Source organism: Cryptomeria japonica, chromosome 1, assembly GCF_030272615.1.
Source record: "Cryptomeria japonica chromosome 1, Sugi_1.0, whole genome shotgun sequence".
NCBI lineage: Eukaryota > Viridiplantae > Streptophyta > Pinopsida > Cupressales > Cupressaceae > Cryptomeria > Cryptomeria japonica.
In genome coordinates this window covers 30,027,587-30,048,306 of record NC_081405.1, presented here as the reverse complement: position 1 = coordinate 30,048,306, position 20,720 = coordinate 30,027,587, and the positions used below count along the sequence as shown (strand labels likewise).

Here is a 20,720-nt window from a genome sequence, read left to right as displayed (position 1 = left end):
ATTAGCCCCTACTACAACTTAGGGATAATTTATGCCACTTGTCAATTATAATTCAATAAAAAATTATTGTTAAAATTGCACACTACAAAAATAGACACAATTAATCCTAAAATTTAGGAGCTAAATTTTTTAAGGTGAATTGCACTAACTTCCTTCAATTTAGGAGCTTAAATTTTTAAGGAGAAGTGCGCTTCTATTTTCATGGGACCACCCGCTATAATAAATTCCTAAACAATCTCTATAACACCCGCTCTATTTTTTAGGAAGCCCCCCTCCATGGGACCCCAACCTTACTCAAATTGTTGTAATCCACATCCTCTACACCTAGCTACTTAGCCAAAAAGTCACTTGTGATTTAGATGTATGCTTACTCAAAGTGTTGTAATCCATTATATAAAAATTGTACCCAAAAGCTATTTGTGATTTAGATGTATGCCTACTCATATAGTTGTAATCCATTATATAAAAAATGATAAAATAGAAATAGACATTTTTATATTTTAACTTATTTCTATAAAAAAATAAAATATCTATATTTAACATATAGAAGAAGAAGTCCACTTCAAGTAAAAAATTCTTTCTATTTGAAATAAAATCAATTATATCATTTAAATTAAAACTCATCCCTATTTTTAAGATAAGCCAACACCTATTGTGTAGGTGAAAAAGAAAAATCTATCTACATGCACAAGACCAACGCGGAAAAGTAAAGTTGACAACTACCAAGGTAAATTTTGGCAGGGATAAACCACCGCAAAACCTCAACTAAAATACACGTGTCCTGAGACAAAAAAACTTTTTGTGAAGTAGCACGCGAAAATGGAGATTATCCTCCTGGCATATAGTTTTTAGTGGGAGAAGATGTTTGTTGGAAAGAGCAAGCGTGGAAGGCGCAAGGGCCGGTGAGGTTAGAGGATTAAGAGGGGAGGCCCACACAAAGGGTACGGACCAGAATTACCCAGAAACAGGGAAGAATTTGACGGACCGCCCGTTGGATTTCGAGGTCAGATCTGGATTAAACCTTTCAATGGAGGTTTGTTAAGACCTCGTAAAAGAAATTTGGCTTGGGCTTTTGGGCCCCAGGGGGAAGGATCGAATCGAATTTAGCCTTTTCCTTTTGCTGTGTTTTTCTTTCTTTCTGTTGCGAATCTCTGCTCAGTTTCGCTTTTACACAAGGAATAAGTGTTTGGGCAGGCGAGAAGAGGCTTTTTAAGGGCGCCAATGTCTTGAGGTGCATGTTTTTCTTGTTTAGGTTCAGCCCAATTGCTCGGCCCTGATTGCAGAAAATGATGATGGCCCAGGAGGATGTGATAAAATATGTGCACAGTCCGGTGCACAGCGCCGTTGTGCGTCGGGACTATGATGCCCTGAGGCGGATCATTGCGGGGCTGCCGCGGCTCGTCAAGGCCGGAGAAGTGAAGACGGAGGCGCAGTCGATTGCTGAAGAGCAAAGGGCAGACGCAATATCTGCTGTAATCGACAGGAGGGATGTACCAGGGCGTGAGACGGCGCTGCATTTGGCGGTGCGCCTGGGGGACGCGACGGCCGCAGAGATGCTCATGGCCGCCGGTGCGGACTGGAGCTTGCAGAATGAGCAGGGGTGGAGTGCCCTGCAGGAGGCCGTGTGTGCCCGTGAGGAAGCTATTGCGATGATCATCATGCGGCATTATCAGCCTCTGGCCTGGGCTAAATGGTGTCGCAGGCTCCCCCGCCTGGTTGCCACCATGAGGCGCATGCGGGACTTCTATATGGAGATTACTTTCCACTTCGAGAGCTCTGTTATCCCCTTCATCGGTCGCATTGCGCCCTCTGATACTTATAAGATATGGAAGAGGGGTTCTAATTTGAGGGCCGATATGACCCTGGCAGGGTTTGACGGGTTTCGCATACAGCGATCGGATCAAAGCTTTTTGTTCCTCGGGGACGGCAGCGAGGATGGGAGGATTCCGCCTGGTTCGCTCTGTATGCTGTCGCATAAGGACAAGGAAATTATGAATGCCTTGGATGGGGCAGGGTCTCAGCCCTCCGAGGTGGAGATTGCACAGGAGGTCGCGGCCATGTCGCAAACTAATATGTACAGACCCGGGATCGATGTCACCCAGGCTGAGCTCATTCCGCAGGTGAATTGGAGAAGGCAGGAGAGAACCGAGATGGTTGGGCCCTGGAAGGCTAAGATCTATGATATGCACCATGTTATGGTCTCTGTTAAGTCGAGGCGGGTTCCTGGAGCTATGACCGATGACGAGCTCATTGCTGCCTCTTCCGAAGACATCGAAACTGAGAGAGAAGAGCTGGAGGATTACGATGGGCTGCTTACAGAGGAGGAGAAGAGGCAATTGGAGACTGCATTGAAGATGGATCATGTGGAAATTGGGGAGGATATTGACACGGGACACCGGCGCAGTTGTTATGGGAGGGAGGAATTCTTTTTGGAGGAGGAAAGAAGCAGTGACAGCTTTAATGCTTCCAAGCAAAACGGGAACACTGAGGTCAAGGGGATTAAGGAGGAGAAGAAGGGCTGGTTTACTTGGGGAAAGCGAAATGGGAAACAGGAGAATGGGAAGAAGACAATGGTGCCTCCTAGGAATTCTTTGAGCGTGGATGGGAAGGTTAGTGATCTGTTGGGTGATTCAAATTCAAGAAATATGAAGAAGAATGGCAGGATTTCGCCTGAAAGGGGCCGAAGATCTGTTGATGTAAGGCCTACTGATTACAAGCTAGAGGATTACAGGAAAGGGAAGGAGAAAGATAGTAGAAAGTCAGTTAGTATAGACGCTACAGCTCGCAGGCGGCGCATGGCAACCATTAATGATATCGGACATGAAAATGAGTACAAAAAGGGATTGAGGCCTATTCTGTGGCTCACACCTCAGTTTCCTCTTCGCACGGACGAATTGTTACCACTGCTGGACATTTTGGCAAACAAAGTTAAGGCCATCCGCCGCCTCAGAGAATTGCTTACTACAAAGCTTCCAAGTGGTACATTTCCTGTTAAGGTATGCATCTGGTAGTGCTGTTATTTTCACATTATGAGAACTGTCTATTATGTGTTGTTATTTGTGGAACCAATATGTTTTAGTATTTAACCAGGTTGCCCTAATACATCTTCTACAACATTTTAAAAAGAAGCGAACCTTTGATTTGAAAAATGCCAATGCAAGTCTTTGGAATAGAAAATGTGCAGGGTTGAGACTGGAGGGATTGTTCCACACGGAGACACTCCTTTTAAATCTAAAAATGTTGAAATAAGTGCTGCTTCTACGTTCTTGGAAGAATGATTTTGTAATTTTTAGGTAATAGAATGCATTAATCTGTCGAATTGCTTTATTGGGATGACTGGTCATGGTGCATGGGTCTTTTTACTGCCAATAATGCTGCATATAAGTAGCTTACATGCTTTGTAGGTCATTTTGATGAATGATTTTTTTTTTCTTAAACTGTTTCTTTGTAAGTTCAGAGATTTAGTTTTCACCAGCCTAAATGACATTGTCAACTGTATTTGTCTTGAGTTAAATGGTTGTGTAGTGAACTTGCATTGACTTTAATGGTTATGCTAGAATTTGAAATATGAGATATATTTAATAGCATTGTCCCTTTCAATGTAATGTGTACTTTTTGATTTGATAGACCAACATTTTTCATTAATCATGAATAATGACAAATGTGTTACCTTGCAAGCTAAATTTTACACAAAAGCAGCTTATTGCTGGTTGTTTGTGACTTTTCAACAGCATTAACTTATAATCATTGTCTCTGTTTGACTAGTGTTATGATTTTTCAACTTTTTAAAACAAGCTAGGAATGAATTTTTCCTGTAGCAGTCTCCAAAGCATCTTTGTTTTGCTGAATCACTTGTTTGTTTGGACCAGATTGCTATTCCTGTAGTTCCTACCATCAGAGTGATTGTTACTTTTACTAAGTTTGAAGAACTGCAGCCTGAAGAGTTTTGCACTCCACCTACAAGCCCTGAGAATATGCAAGACATGAAGATGAAAGATGGTGATGCTGCACAACAACCTGCAAACTCATGGTTTCAGTGGATTAAAGGCCCATATAATCGTGGTTCTGGTGTGTCCCTGAGCCCTGAAAGTTGTCCAGAAGAGGTTCAGGATCCCTTTGTTATTCCTAGGGACTACACATGGACAACAATAGATGCAAAGAAAAAACGGCGAAAAGAAAAGAAACCAAAGAGCAAAAAAGGAAGGAGAGCAACTTTGAATGATACGGCAGAGAATGAAGGTGAGAAGTAAATAATTTTTAACCATGTGAATCACAGAATATGAATGGGCTGCTGCCATTTATTGTAAGAAACGCATGGGGACATATAAATTCGTTGTCAAGGATTATATTCAGCTTGATTAAACAAGCGTCAATTTTTGACATGAAGGTATAAGTGGATGAGGAGAGCCCTCGCATTTCAATTTGGAATGCAAGCCCTCAAGTCTGATTTATTGAAAAGTTCGTTCAGCAGTGCATCTTTCCAAGCATATATTGCAGCTTAACACTGAATACCGGGATATTGGGTCTTGCAAAATAGTTCTGTAAATTGATGGGCCTCATTTTATTTTTTGACAAGCTAGTTAATTTGTATTTGGCCTCAACAAATTTAGATTTCTGGTTGATTCTTACATGACCAAAGGAGGGTTGTTATCCCCAAGGCATGATGTATAGATATGTGCAGTTCCAATTTGGATTCTGTTTCTCAATTGAATTTGGTATTTGCATAAAATGGATTTGTTTCATTGTTCTGCTTGTGTCACTTACAATGTATTGCTATGAAGGTCCTTTGAGTGTTCTTCAAGGAGGCTTCAATAGCTTTGATTCTGTAGCCTTTGCATGTCTCTGCCTTTGAATATAATGGGCGAGGCATCGACAAGACCATTATCTTTTGTTTCAGTCTGAAGGAAAATGCTCTTTTTTATTCGGCAGAGATGGTGTGCTAATGAGGTTGTGGATTGAATAATGGGTTATGAACTTCTACCTATTGTTTCTCTTTTTGTGTGCAACAATCTTGTTTGACATTTCCAATTTGTAGGCTATGTTTGGATTAATTGCCCGGTTATCTTATATGGCCTGATAACTTTATTTTGATTCAAACTTTTTTGCTATCTTGTCAAAAATAGTTAAGCATTTATATGGAACACCAAAAATAATATCTTAATGTCTATTGTAGCTATACAGTTTATTTATGGGGAAAACCTTTGAAATTTAGGTTTGAGGGACTAGATGAGCCAAGGCTAGTACAGACAGGACGTTTAACTGTTTAACAAACACCTCAAATTCATATGACTGATGTGGTTGGTTGTGATAGGTCACCGTGCTGTAGAATTCTATTCAATTTTGCTTTTGTTAGCTGTTGCATGTTGCTCAGCTTGGTGTTTTTCCCTGTTGTGTTAAGGTGGGCATTGTAACTATCCTGCAAGTTTTCTGGTCATGTGATTGTAGATGCTGCTCTTGCAGTGGTCCATTGTAATTTTTTTCCTTTTTGGTTTATCCAATATTAAAAAAAATGAGATGTGTTGCATTATTTTGCTTATTTTGCAGATAAACACCTTTATAAATGAGTATAACCTATATAAATTGCAACCCAGATTGAATGTACTAGTCACATCATTGACACATAATATGCTATAGTAAAAGCAAATTCTGAAGTCTGATAAAAACAATTTACCCTCATCTAACAAAAATCATGATACAAAAATGGATAAGAATTTGAGGGTAAGAAGATGGCATACCTTTATAAATGAGTATAACCTATATACATTGCAACACAGATTGAATGTATTTGTCACTTTTTTGAAACCCAATATGTTATAATAAATTATTAAAGCGACTGGTTTGTGAAGCCTGATAATAAAATCAATTTACTATCATCTAACAAAAATCATAATACGAAAATGGATAAGAATTTGAGGGTAAGAGTGTATGACATTGAAGTTTTAGTTTCATAACCAGTTGTTACAGTCTAGCATGAAAGTTCATGTTTTCCCAGGAATTTTCAGAGAGGTTAAGCTCAACTTTTCCCAGGATCGCTTGTGGTTGACGGATAGTTTATGCACATTTTTAGTTTGCCACGACCTACATTAGTAATGAAATTCTACGGGTCTGTTGGATGTATTTTCGTTCTACCTGATGGCCCATTGCAAAATTCACAACTTAGAAAGCCTTATCTAACACCCCTTAATGGTCTATTGGATGTATATGGTTCTACCTCATCGCCCATTGCAAAATTCACAACGTACAAAATGAATAAGAAAATGAGGGTAAGAGTATGGCATTCAACAACAATAGCACGAGTAAGTTAATGTTTTCCCAGGATTCTTCAGAGAGGTTAAGCTCAGGTTTTAACATGATTGCTAGTGGTTGGCGGACAGTCTATGCAAATTCACAACGAAGAAAATGGATAAGAAAATGAAGGCAAGAGTATGACATTCAGATTACAATTGCAAGACCTGTTGTTACAATCTAGCATGAGTAAGTGCATGTTTTCCCAGGATTGCTTGTGGTTGGCAGACAGTTTAGAAACATTTCTAGTTTATCCTGATTACTCACGGAATTCTGGTGATCTGTTAGATGTATTTGGTTCTACCTCATGATCCGTTGCCAAATTCACATCATAGAAAACCTTACCTACCTAATGCCCCTTCATATTTGTTCACAATAACTATCAGCCTATAAATTAATTTAGCAAGTACTGATTCCTGTATCGGCTGGGTCAATGTCAATCACATGTTTTGTGATTTGAGTGCATCCTGACACACTTCCTGAGGACTGTCATGCATTATATGAACATACTGTGCTTTAATTGATAGGAGTTCACGTGGATTGCTACTAAGGGAAAAGCAGGAATCCCAACACATGTATCATCTCCAGATATCAGTTGTCCAACAAACTGCATTATATGCTTCATTTCTGTTCTTGGTTGTGAAATCTGGAGTAAGTTGAAATCATCTCTCTTATACGGTCCTTTCCTCTGGCAGTTGACATGCATTTATGCATCAAACTTCCTTCTTGGCTCGATTTGCATAGAAAATAGGTATGGAAGATGGAAAAGCAGAGGCCAGTAAGCAAAGTACTTACCTGTATTCAAAAATATCTTGTCTCATCTTAGTGGTCAGCTCATCTTCCATATTTCTCTACAGTCAAAACACAGTTTGACAATTTGAATGTGCAAACAAAACCTACTTATGGCAGACTTCTCGATCCAAGCAGAAAGTACCGGACAATATTTCTTGGAGCAGTAATTTCCTGTTCCTGACTAGGGGCAGGTCTAGAAATAAATTTCTGTAGAACCAGTTGTGGTCGTCCGTGTAACATTTTTAAACGCGTTTTGTAAAATAATAGCATTCTTAAGAAACAGGAATCGGATCTACTAGGCCGCATGCAGACATTTATTCGGTGGAAGAATGTTCCTTAGGGTGAGAAGATACATGTAGTGTTGTTTAGTTTTTGTGTTCTTTTTCTCTTGTCCACTCCGAGGTTACAGTAGGCTAGGTATATGCTCAACATAAAGACTTTCATGTTGTAGTGATTAGTTCTTGTAAAGGAAATTAGACGTTGCCTTGAGTGTAATTCTAGAATTGTGGGGGGTATGGGGATTTTAAATAATAAAAATTAAAGTATAATTATTGAAGGGGGTATGGGTTTGGGGATTTGAAATATTAAAAATTAAAGTATAATAAATGAAGGAAATGTGATAAAAATTAAGGCATGTAGTTGTTTTTGAAGATGAAGATGAAGAAGAAGAAGAAGAAGAAGACAATCTTAACATTCACAAGACTAAACATAGCCTACGGGACAGCCTGCCCAATCAAAAATTTTCCTATGCAAGTTATTGTAACTCACCCCATCTTCTCAATATACTCTTCATTGAATAAGTGCACTCTTTTTTTCAAAGCTTCTTTTGGCCTTTTCCATGTGTGATTAGTTCTTTTAGAGGAAAGTAGGCGTTGCTTTAAGCATAATTCTAGAACTGTGGGAGGTATGGGTATGGGGATGTGAAATATTAAAAATTAAAGTATAATAAATGAAGGAAATGTGATAAAAATAAATGAATATAGTTGTTTTTGAAGAAGAAAAATAAGACAATTTTAACATTCATGAGGCTAAATATAGCCTATGGGACAATTTGTCCAATCAAATTGGCTTTTGCAAATCAATTCTTTTCCTATGCAAGCAATGATGAGCAATCCCATCTTCTCAATATACTTTGCTGAATAAATTATACCACGAGCTAGTGGTTAAGCTAAATTATACCACGATCTAGTGCTTAAGCTAGTGGTTAAGATATTCACAAATTTATCCACGCTGTCCTTGAAGGCATCACACTCTAAAATAAAATTCTTTTTCAGTTAGTGCAAAAAGTGCACTCTTTCTTCCCAAGCTTCTTTTGGGAAATTTGGCCTTTCCCATGTGTGAAAAAGATTATATTTACTTTGTTTTTCTATTTCTTTTTCTAGTTGAGATTAAAGAAATTAAAAAATATCTTTTAAGGTTTGTTCTTATTTCACAAGGGAAGATGTTCATCTAGATTAATTATTAGAAATGTATATAAAAGATCGAGGATTTAAATCTTATATATGTCCCTATGCAAATGCTTTTAGAATGAATTTGTAGATTTTAAATTGTTTAGAACATCAAACTAAAATGTTTTTTTTAAAAATGCAAATGATAATGCTTGAAATGACTGAAGTGGGGAGAATATATTGAGATGATAAATGAATGCCTTTATAAGTTATACAATAATTTAAATTTAAATTTGAACTCCAATATTTGAAAACCAAATTTGTATTTATAAGATTCATCTCATACACCTTAAAAAATATAAAGGTATAAAAAACTCAAATCAAGATAAGCAAGAAAGGTATTAAAAACTCTAATTAAGATAAACAAAAATATTAAAAAAATGTGTATATTTAAACTTGTTAAAAATATTTTAACATATTGTAAATCCTAATTAGCTCAACCACAAGCCTAGAATCTACAAAAATCATTCAACAATACTAATGGAACTCTAAATCAATATGCATGCAATTGAAATAAACAAAATTCCTGCAATCATTAAGTCTGACTCCATTGTTCTCCTTTCCTACATGATTTTGCCAATCACTTTTAGTATTAGCACTAGCACAAGAGGACAACTAAAAAAATGGAGAATGGTTGATTAATGATGAAATTATGGCTCAATGATAATGAACGCATAATCTGACATAATAGTGTAGAAATGTAGTGTCCCTCCTCGACTTATGTTTTGTTTCATGCATGATAGACTTCTCTAGACTCATTTATGATGTTTTGGATTAGGACTATGATTCTATTTTACATTTCAGATGTTTATGATGATGCTAGACACTATATGGATATATGCTACTTGATGACCTATGTGGTTGATGATATTTGCTATTTATGATCATGCTATATGATGGACATATATTGATGAATCCTATATGTTTTGTTATGTTGGATGGATTATATTGCTTATGGATTCGATGACATGTTGGGTATACTAACCCTATTTCATGATTATATGTGACGATTGAAATTATGATGTGTATGTGCGTTCTATGACTATCTTCGTGATAGGGACGATGTCACATCACTCATTGCGATTCTCTATCACTTGCTTGTCTATGATATATTTGTATATGTTGTATCACGACTTTGTGGATGCAGGATTTGCAGGTACCAGACATCGACTTCACCTGGCTTTACAGGTCTGAGTGTGTCTTTAAATCCCAATGGCAAGTTGTCGGAGATGGCATGAGTTCCCTTCATATACTCTAGGCTTAAGATGTCTACCTTGGGTTGTCAGTTGTCTTGGCATGATTCACCATGTCAGTCAGTGTGGTGTGGTTCTTGTTGGTTTGTGAGTATGTATTTATTTACTTATTTATTTAATTAATTGAAGGATTATTATAGTTTAATTTGATTATTTATTTATTTGGGATTTAGTGTTTATTTATTAATTATTGATTTATTGTTTATTTGGTATTTATTGTTTAAATATTATTTATTCATTTATTTATTGTTTAATGTTGCTTTTATATTTTAGTGTTGATTAATATTTTATTAATGGCTTCTATTTATTTATGTTTTGGTTATTTGTATTTATTTATTTAATTGGCTTTATTTTAATTAATAGCCCTTGGTTATTCGATCAAGCATGGTTATTATTTATTCACATGGTGAATAATACTTTATATTATTTTATTAATATTCTCTTATCTAATCCAGAAACACTAAAGATTAATCTCATAGATTGTGGAAACTTGATGTCTACTAATATTCTCTTGTTACTTGGTAAATAAGCTTTATTATATTTCCTACCTACCGTTTATCGTTATTGGTTAAATATGTATTGGGAAAATAAAATATTATGAGGATGGGTAGGTAAGATTTATTGTTTTTTGGATTATTTTCATTGACCGGTTTTGAGGCTTGGTTTTGAATGTGTTTTCTAATTTTAATGGTAGCCTATGCTTTTTGCCGAGTTACCATTTGGAGATTGTGCTTGGCTATTTGATAATGTTTGATGATTGGAGCTTTTGGATTGGTTTTGCGCTTCATCAGATTTTCATTCCATAACTTCAATTTGCAGGTTGGAGAATCTTACTTTTGTATTTTATTTTCAAAATCTTGTTTGCACCGTGTTTACAGAGAAAAGATTGTCTTCCGGGCATGGGAAAAATATTTGTATAGTTTTATATAGTCTAAGATTGAAATATTTCATGGGAAATTTATAATAGTTTACATTATAGTTTTTGGGGAAATTTATTATTTATCTGATATTATTGCTCGCCGTAAACGCACGACTTCGTGAATTTATGTGCATTGATTCTCGTTCTTAGCTTGTGTTTTTGAGTTTGGATTTGCATTGGTTTGGAGGCCCTTATTGTGCTTTTGAGGATTGGGAGTGTACTTGGTCTTCTCTGTGACTCTCATAGTTTGACATTTTCATAAGGGGAATGTCACAGAGCTTTTCCTTTTGTTGAATATGTTTGTTTATACATGGTTGATGTTTCCTTAAGCTTTGTTTGGGTCTGTGATCCTATTGGTTATGTTATCAACCAAATGAGGCTCTCTGTGAGTCTCTCTGCAAATCTCTTTGCGGAAGTTTTGGCCCAATAGCTGGGAAGTATGTTTTTGATATATCTTTTATTATAGTCCATGTTTTCTTATATTATTTATACCACTCTTTGTTTTGCCTGGGCGTTTCTTTTGAGCCCTTATTTGAGAGTTTTCGTGATCCCTTGAATTTTATTTTCTTGCCAAAAGTTTTATCTGTCAATGTCTGTTTTTTTATCAAATGCGCTAGTTATCATCATATGCACTATTTAATTGATTGTATGTGCTTCTCTGTTTATCATGTGCACTTTTTTGTCAAATGTATGCACTATTTTGTCATTCATATGTGCTGAACTATTTGTTATATGCGCCATTTCATGTTTCATATGCGCTATCAGATATTTCAAAAGCGCCGTAGAATAATGCAAATGCGCTAATCTGTGGTCTTTCTATATTTTCTCAATTTTGGGATTTTGTGTTGGGAGTTTCTATTCCGTCTTTGTACCAGAGGCTTATGTTGAGGTTTTCTAATGTTTTCCAGAATCATATTTTATATGATTTGGCTATTTTTTATGGTTTTATGGTCTGACGAGTTGATATGCCTTGCCATAGAGGTTTTATGCTTCTCCAACATGTTGATAAGCCGTGTTGTGAGGTTTATTTTATTTCTTTTTCTCTAGCGAGTTGATAAGTCTTGTTGTTGAGGATAACTTCGTGTTTATGGCAGATTTTGATTGCCCATGAGATGGCTTTGATTTACTATTTTGCATTGAGGCTCTTGATTGATATTGATGGCTATGTTATCTTATGTGTTGTTATGAATTCTTTTGGATGTTGCTTTGAGCCTCCTTGATTGTTATTGTTGTTTTAGAGAACATGTTAGGGGGAGCGGGCTTTTATGTGATGATAGGGGTCATGAGAGATAGGCTACTAAGAGGTTCCTTGTAAGGATGCTTAGAGTCTAGATCGCTAGGGCACATTGGAAGTTTTCCTTATTGTAAACAAGTAATAACATTAATAATTAATTAGATGGGTTGGGTAATTAGGATTCAACTAATCAAGATAATTAATAGTTGTCAGCCTCGAGACTTGATCCTGGTGAGGATGTTGTAGGATAAGCTTGGGAAGGCCATTGCGATGGCAAGTCAATCTCCCTTCACTATCTCATAGGTTGAGATGGCTCCACATGTCTATCAGGATTATGCCTTTCAAGGCAATGCTTTTATGTTTTGGAGGATAGCATGTGATGACACTCCACTCCTACATGTTTCCTTTGTTGTTTAGCATTTCTATCTTGATTGGTTGGTACGCCTCTGAGAGTTTATACATGTGGTTGTCTTGTGATTGGTGTTTGTTATGTGTTGTTGTGGTGCTTGAGTTGTATATTTATGTTCATGATAGTAAGGAAATGGTAAAGGGGATTAGGAACTTTTGGAATTGGATAATAAAATGAACTTAGGGAGTATGGATTGAGATTGCATTAATCGTACAACATATCATATTGATTAGTTGCATATCATGAAAGATAGGAATTAAGTGTATTGCATTGGTAATGAATATCTTAAGTGTTGTAATGGAAATGAGTAGATTATTATTGCTTATGTTGGTTATATAAGCAATGATGTTGAGATACCCTTGGGAGATGATAGTGATGTTATGATATTCTGCTTGCATAATTAGTTTTTATGTGTTATGATTCATGTTCGTAATGATTAGATGTCAATGAATGTGATTTGTGGATGATGATATGTGTTGTATTAGATATTATTTAAATTTTTTTTTATCTTCATTAGTATGTTAGTTGCTTTATTTCTCTAAGGTATTTTGGTGGGCATTACATTGTGGATGCCAAAAAAGAAAGGTCTCTTTTATAGAAATCCTTGAGAGAATCAATGGTTGAGATTAAGAGGTGAGCAAATGAACAAAGTGTTGAGATTAAGAGGTGGGGGGAATTTTCAATGAGAAAATTGAGATAATTACAAAGTTAACGGATTGCATAATGGAGATAAATAGATGATCAGTTGAACTCACACTGAGTGGGAGTTGAAGAGGTGGAAGTGAAGAATTAAATTAACATTAAATAATTATTTAATTGTGCATGAAAGGAAAATAATAAAATAATTTTTTTTTTTTATCGATAACCAGTTTAAAATTTATATTGCTTGAAAGGAAAGTATACATGCCTTAAGCTGCTCAACAACATTCCACAAAATGGGGTCTCGCCCCTACAATAACAAAAAGAACCCGAGACAAATACCACACCTACAAAGCCTACCATACCAGATACATTCCTTACAACTATGCATCCCCACCCAAAAAACCGACAACCCACAAGAGACCATCCTACCGGAACTAGCCAAGGGCTTCCTCCCTGGAGAAGTTGGGAATGCCCTGACTGGGACCTGCCTTGGGCAGCTCCATCCTGACACCTGCGATGGTTCCAGACCATCCTGCTCGCAACATACTGCGATCCACCACCTTCAAATTCTTTCGTGGGATTTGGTGAAGCACCAGCGACCGCCCATCTTCGCCAATTGGAACCTGCGACTTCATCGAGGTCTGCTTGCCACACATTTTCACTCTCTCCACTGGTCCCAACTCTCGCACAAATTCCACAATTTCCCGCCACCCATTCCTTGCATCCTCCATCTGGAATTCCACCGAACGAGAAGTCGACCACACCACCAGAGGCTACAGTGCTTCCATTCCCCCACCTAAACATCACCATGACCCTTGATCCATTCTCAGACCCTTGCCAATCTCCGCTTGAGCCATCACCTCCGCTAAGCCACCTGACCATTTTGGTCTCAGTACTAGGGACGCCACCTGCAACACCTCCTCCTTTGAACCTCCCACCAGGGGGGCCAGAGCCACGAATAGGGATGAAACATCCAAATTTGTTCGCGGGTGATAGTTAGTATCCAAGAATTCTTCCCCAAACATCAGGCGAACAACCCTCCAGAAAACTTCCTCATCCACCCTAAAAACATTCAACAAGCAGTTGCTTGAGATTATGCCTCGAAATGCAGGCATTTGGCCCTCTGTAAACAATGAGAAGTTGGCTTCCATCCTTCCCCGAACTCACAGCCAAAACCAACACTCACAATAGCCAAAACAGTCCTCTGCACAATGCCAAAAAAGGAAAATGAGGGCCTAAAATAACAATCCGCAGCCACTCCAAAAATTAATTTCTTTGCACGCACCACCTCATACCACACATCATCAGTAGAAAAAAACTCCATACACTGACATCATTGCACCTACTCCGCCATTACAACTTGCTACCAGTTCGATGAACACAAACCACGTGAGCCATCCCCACCCCGTATCTAAAATGAATCACACAAGTCTCAACACCACGTCTCGTGTTCCCCTTTCAAACACAAAGCACCTTCATCCAAAATCTAAGGGACTCAAATCCCTTAGGTCTTCAAAGAAATTAAAATGATCAACCAAGGAACCATTTGCACTTACGTTCGAAAGCCTATTAGCCTCAGCATTCGCTTCCCTGAGAACATGCGATACCTTAAAATCCTCAAACCTACTCAGAAGGTTATTCATCTTTCTGATATGTTTATCCAGGTACCAAGCCTCCATCCGTCCCCTAGCAATACCATTCACCACTATCTGGGAGTCCCCTTCAAGATGGAGTTTTTTCACCTCCAATTTCTTCGCCAAAAGAATTGCTTCAATTGCTGCCTGACACTCAACTTCGTTGTTAGTACCATCCACCAATCTCTTAGCTCCAAGAGCAAGAATACTACCATTCTCATCACGAGCTATAAACCCTACCCCAGAGATCCCAGGATTCCCCCTTGATGCCCTGTCAAAGTTGATCTTGGTCCATCCCTTATCTGGCAGAATCCTCTACTGGCTTTTATCACGCATCCTAGGAGGATAAACCCTCAAAAGCCCATTAGCAGGCAATATTTTATTTATTTTTAGGAGAGATAGAAAAGTGAATAATTAAATAAATTAAATAATTCATTTAATTATAGGAGATTTAATTAACTAATTAAATAATTATTATAATAATTATTTAATTAGAAGAGACAAAAGAAAAGAATTAATTAAATAATTATTATTTAATCATGTGGATGGGAAAAGAATTAGAAAAATAATTAAATAAATTATTTTAATTATAGAAAAGAATGTTAGTTAATTAAATAATTAAAATAATTATATGAAAAGGGGAAAAAAGATTTAATTAAATAATTAAAATTATTTGATTAATGTGCATGGTCGAAAAAAATTAAACAATAAATATTATTTAATTATTTATACAAAAAGAATTAATTAAATAATAAAAAATATTTAATTAATGTTGGAAGAAAATAAGTTAATTAAATAACTAAAATAATTTAATTATAAAAAAAGAAAAAGAATAAAATAATAAAAAACATTTAATTTTGTGGAAAAAATAATTGATTTAATAATAAAAGTTATTTAATTAATGTTGAAAGGAATTCAAATAATTAAATAATTAAAAATTATTTGATTTTAAATGAAAGTGGAAATTTAAAATTTGAATTCTAGATGGAAGACTAATGTGGCTTAATTAATACTGACAAACTTAAAAAATAAGTGGAGGGATATAGTTTGTGAGTTATAGGGGAAGCTGGAAAAGCTTTTTAGTGGGGAGGAAGGAAGTAGTGTAACCAATTCATTTCATGTAGATTAAATTAAGGCATATGAATTTGCCAATATTCAATTAAATTTATTTTGATTAAATTATGCATTTTTCAACATTTATTTAAATAAATTTTTATTCTATTTAAACTAGTATATTTATTTTTAGAGAAATATAGGTAAAGTATGTCGAAAGATATCATATTTGTTCATTACTTCATTTAAAAAAAATATTATTATATTATAATTAATATTAAATTATTTTTATATATGATATTGTAATCAATATTAAATTGTTATATATATATATATATATATATATATATATATATATATATATATATATATATATATATATATATATATATATATATATATATGATCGGTAAAAGGTCGAAGCTTGAAAATTTTATTAATTAAAGAAAATGATTACAAACTCCATTCAGTGTAGACACCGGTAGGAAAGAATGAAAGAAGAAAACATGTGGTCTTGCCCAGATCCCTTAGAGGATCACAATCTAATGATACCCATAAATAAGAAAGAGAACTAGATACAATAGCCCCTAGGAAAATCCCATCCGACAGAGCTATATGACAGAGAGATATCATTCTATAAATTTAGAAGTTCTGAAAGAGTTGCTCCAGCGTAAAAAATGGTAACTGCTTCGCCCATGATAGCCTGGATAACAAATCCTCAGAAGTAGGTTACAAATGATCTGCAAAAGATCTTTTGACCAAGATCAGTGTCTAGAGAAAACACTACAAAGCTTAAATAAGAGAGGAAATGTCAAGAAACTCCTTGAATGAGTAATGAAGCACCAGAAACCTCAAGGGGAAGGCCCTGCAAGGCTTATTGAGACCAAACCTGCATAAAAACCTCCAGACTAATCCTACAACAAGCACTTAACGAGATGTTAGCCCAGAAAAACCACACAACTAGTGGTGCCAAACCTTCACAATTAATCTGCAACATCCTTAGAGACTATAGGAGATGTTAAGAATAAAAGCTCATGTCATAAAAAGCTAAAGACCCTGAGCTGAGTTACAGGAAGAAGCTCACATTATCACCATAAAAGCTTACGATGGTAGATAAGGATAATCACCTTACTGAATCATTCAATAACTGAGAGCTTAGAGACAAGCTCACTAAATTCTTTGATCTCGGGTTAGCCTCCTAAGGGAGCAAAGACTCTCCTCCTCTACAAGACCACCCAAGCTGACCAAGGCCAAAGGGTTGGGATAACCCAATTGGCTAAAGCAAAGGGGGATGACCCCCTCCTAACTGATGAACTTACCATTAGCTCCTGCATTAGCTAATTCATCCACTCTGGAGTTTCCTTCTCTATAAATATGGTTGAAGGTCATTTTCTTGAAATCTTTAAGGAGACCAAGAGCTCTAGACAAGAGCACATTCAACTTCCAATCAGGCAGAGAATCTTTTCTAAGGCCATTGATAATAATGGCCGAGTCTCCTTCAATGGCCAGTTTGCGAATACCTCTATTTTGGCAAAGAAGGAGACCTTCAATTAGGGCTAAGATTTCAACCTTGTTAGATTTAAACCCTATGGGTTTTGCTACCCTGGCCAATTCCCTCCCACCCTCATCATGCAAACAACATCCGATGCCTGCAGGACCTGGATTTTCCTCGGGAAGCACCATCAAAGTTTAGCTTAACCCAACCCCTTTTAGGGGCTCTCCACTTGCAGGCCTTTCTTAACTCCTAATTGTTAGAGCTACCAATTCCAATAAAGGGAGGGATCCTCAAACCAAACCACCGCCCCCTCATCTTCTCATCCCAGTAGGTCATCTCTAAGAGATTACTAGGAAATTTAGAGGTTCTACTATTTAAAGTATCCACTATTGAGGCTTCTATTTTATTCATCAGAAGGGTCCACTCCATCTTCTGCTCCTTGAAGAGTCTCCTATTGCGTTCCTTCCAGAGTTCCCAAATAACCAAAGAGGGGGCTAGGTTCCAAAGCCCCCCATAAAGGGAGTTCTTAAAAAGGATTGGCCATGCCTAAAATATCCCAAGGATGGCATTGGGAAAGGCTGAGAACTACCCTAATTTGTTGCACAACCACAACCAACACTTAGAGGCATAATTGCAATTGAGAAGGATGTGGTCTTTGTCTTCTTCAGCCTCTTCGCACAAGGGGCATCTGCTAGGGCTTGCATAGCCCATCTTTCTAAATTTGTCTGTTATTAAAATCTTATTCTGGAGAGCTAACCATGAGAACAATCCTGCCTTTGGTAGACACATCTTGTCCCAACACAAGGCTGCAAGGACAGAGGTGGAAGAGGAAAGCTATTGACTCAGGAGGAGATTATAACCATCTTTTGAGGTATATTCTCCTGATTTCGACCATCCTAGACAAGAGTATCTGACCCTAAGTTGAAAGTGACCATCCTTTTCTTAAGGATGTCTTGAAGCAATAATTTCTCCCTGGCAGGGATGTTTACCTGATCAAGGGATCTCCAAGAACAACCCTTAGCTAAGTCCCCCTCATAAGGCGTGATGTAGTCCTTGACATACCCACCCCACACAGATTCAAGCACTACTCTCTCAACGATTCCAGGTTAAATTTTTGCTGAAGGACTGGAAAACCTCCCCAAGAGTCAGACCAGAAGAGGGCTTTATCCCCCTTTCCCAAATTCCATGATAATTTATCTAAGATGATTTTCCTACAATCCAGCATAAAGTTCCATATATGTGAGCCTCTTAGAGGGGAGGAATCCCAAAAGAGGCTCATATGGTCCCTACCTCAGAGATATTTATGATAGAGGATTTGGGCCCACTTAAGATGAGGATATCTGAACATTCTCCATATTAATTTGGCCCCTAACACCCTACTCTGGACCTTAATGTCCTTAATCCCAATACCCCCTGCCGACTTAGGCCTACAAATCTTGTCCCAGGCCATTAGGGAGATCCGTTTCTTCTCTTCTGCCCCTTGCCAAAAGAAAGATCTTAGATGTCTATTTAGTACTTCCTTTTTGGATTGGGGCAGGTTGAAACATGAAAGCTGGTAGATAGGCATAGCAGCCAAAACCGATTTAACCATAGTAGCTCTGCCCGCAAAGGATAGCCACTTACCCTTCTAGGTTGCTAGCCTACTTTTAATCTTTTCTAGTACTCCATCCCATAGATTAGTTGACCCAGAGCCTTTATCCAAGGGCAAGCCTAGATACTTACAGGGGAGGCTTTCGTGATTGAAATTCAGAATGCCACAAATGTCTTTTTGTAAACTTAACTTAGTGTAAAAAAAAAAGACTTTTGATTTAGCCAGAGTGATTTCCTGACCTGAAGCCTTTGAGTAAGAGTCCAATATTTTTTTAAAAGCCCTAGCCTTACCTAGATCTCTAAGCCCATATAACATAGTGTCATCCAAAAATTGCTGATGCGTTATAGGGTCAAGGTTGCTGGCGATTCTAATTCCCGTCACATGAATATTCTCCCTGGCCCTAGAAATCGATCTCCCCAAGGATTCAACCATAATGATGAAGAGAAAAGTGGATAAAGGATCTCCCTACCTCAAAACCCTAGAGGAACTAAAAAATCCTTCAAGAGTGCCATTAACCAGTACTGAGAATTTAGGCGTAGAGATACATTCAAAAATCAAAGTAATCTAGATAGAGGGGAATCCAAAAGTTTCTAAGCATCTGCATAGAAATCTCCAATTCACCTTGTCATATCCTTTCCTAATGTCAAGCTTTAAGAGCATACTGGGATTACCATTCTTCTGTATAGAGTGGATAGCCTCCTAAGCTATAATAACCCCATCGTAAATAGATCTTCTAGGAACAAAACCTGTCCGTTCCTCACTAATCAACATGGGAAGGAGTTTTTGAAGCCTATTAGCTAGAGTTTTAGAAAAAAAGTTTATAGATAGTATTGCACAAGGCGATGGGTCGAAACTCATCAAAACACTCAAGTTTATCCTTCTTTGGGATAAGGGCCAAAAAAGTATTATTAATTTCTTTGAGGATATTACCCGAGTTACCCATTCCTTCAAGAGCTGTCATTACTTTCACACCTAAGAAGGGCCAACATTTTTGAAAGAAGCTAGTCGAAAAGCCATCCAGCCCAGGGGATTTGTCTGGGCTCATCTGCATAAGAGCTGCTTCTACTTCTGCTAAAGAAAATTTAGCAGTTATAAAATCAGTTTGGTCCTTACTCAGAAGTTTTGGGATACACTTTATAAACTTGTCCTGGACAGAGCCATGAGGGCTCTAGTTAGAATTGAGGATAAGTGAAAAGAAATATACAACCTCTATCGCAATGGATTTAGGGTTAGTCACCTCAGAGCCATCAATTAACTTAATCTTGGAGATATGATTTATGACTCTTCTCATCCTCACACTATTAAGGAAGAATTTGGTGTTCTTATCACCCTCCTCCAGCCACGTCTCTCTAGATTTTTGTTTCCAGAAGACTTCTTCTTTGGCAAGAATAGATTCATGATCCACAAGTAGTTTCTTTTCTCTGAGAAACAGGGCCTTATCCATCCCATGTCTCATCACTTTCTCATTAACTTCTACCAATTCAACTTCCACTTGGGCTTTATTGTCAAAAATATTGCCAAAGTGCTCCTTGTTCCAATGAATGAGATTCTGCTTAATAATCTTAAGTTTGTTAACAATCTTAAAGATCCTAGACCTAGAGACCTTGGCCGTATTCCACCACTCCTTTAGAAGCTTGAGGATGTTATCGTCCTTCAGCCACATATTCTCAAATTTCAAAGGGCATCGTTTTGGACCAACCTCGCCCTGAATGCCAAGTTGAATAGGAAAGTGATCTGATCCTAAGAAAGGTAGAATAGAGGCATCCAAGGTATAGGGAAAGTTGATGATACTTCCTGTAGTCACACAAATCTGTCCAGCTTAATTAAATAAATAAATGCTATTTATGTGATTAAAAATCCACTAGCCATCAATTAATTAAATTAATATTTAATTAATTCATCGCCAAACATTCTTCTATTAATTAAATAAATTATTCAATTTATTTTAATTAATTCATTAAATCA

General features: G+C 37.0%; 1 protein-coding gene across 1 annotated transcript; it reads left to right on the top strand.

Moving 5' to 3' along the window:
* Positions 1-859: 859 nt before the first annotated feature.
* Positions 860-4,928, top strand: LOC131038897 (uncharacterized). Its single transcript, XM_059219464.1, has 3 exons — positions 860-2,996; positions 3,870-4,239; positions 4,388-4,928. Exons 1-3 carry the CDS (start codon positions 1,287-1,289, stop codon positions 4,399-4,401), a joined length of 2,094 nt encoding a protein of 697 aa, XP_059075447.1. The 5' UTR covers positions 860-1,286; the 3' UTR covers positions 4,402-4,928.
* Positions 4,929-20,720: the final 15,792 nt, after the last annotated feature.

Coding starts and splice junctions, on each gene's coding strand:
- LOC131038897 (XM_059219464.1), top strand. CDS start 1,287: ATGATGATGGCCCAGGAGGATGTGATAAAATATGTGCACAGTCCGGTG. Junction 2,997..3,869: donor GTGGTACATTTCCTGTTAAG/GTATGCATCTGG, acceptor TGTTTGGACCAG/ATTGCTATTCCTGTAGTTCC.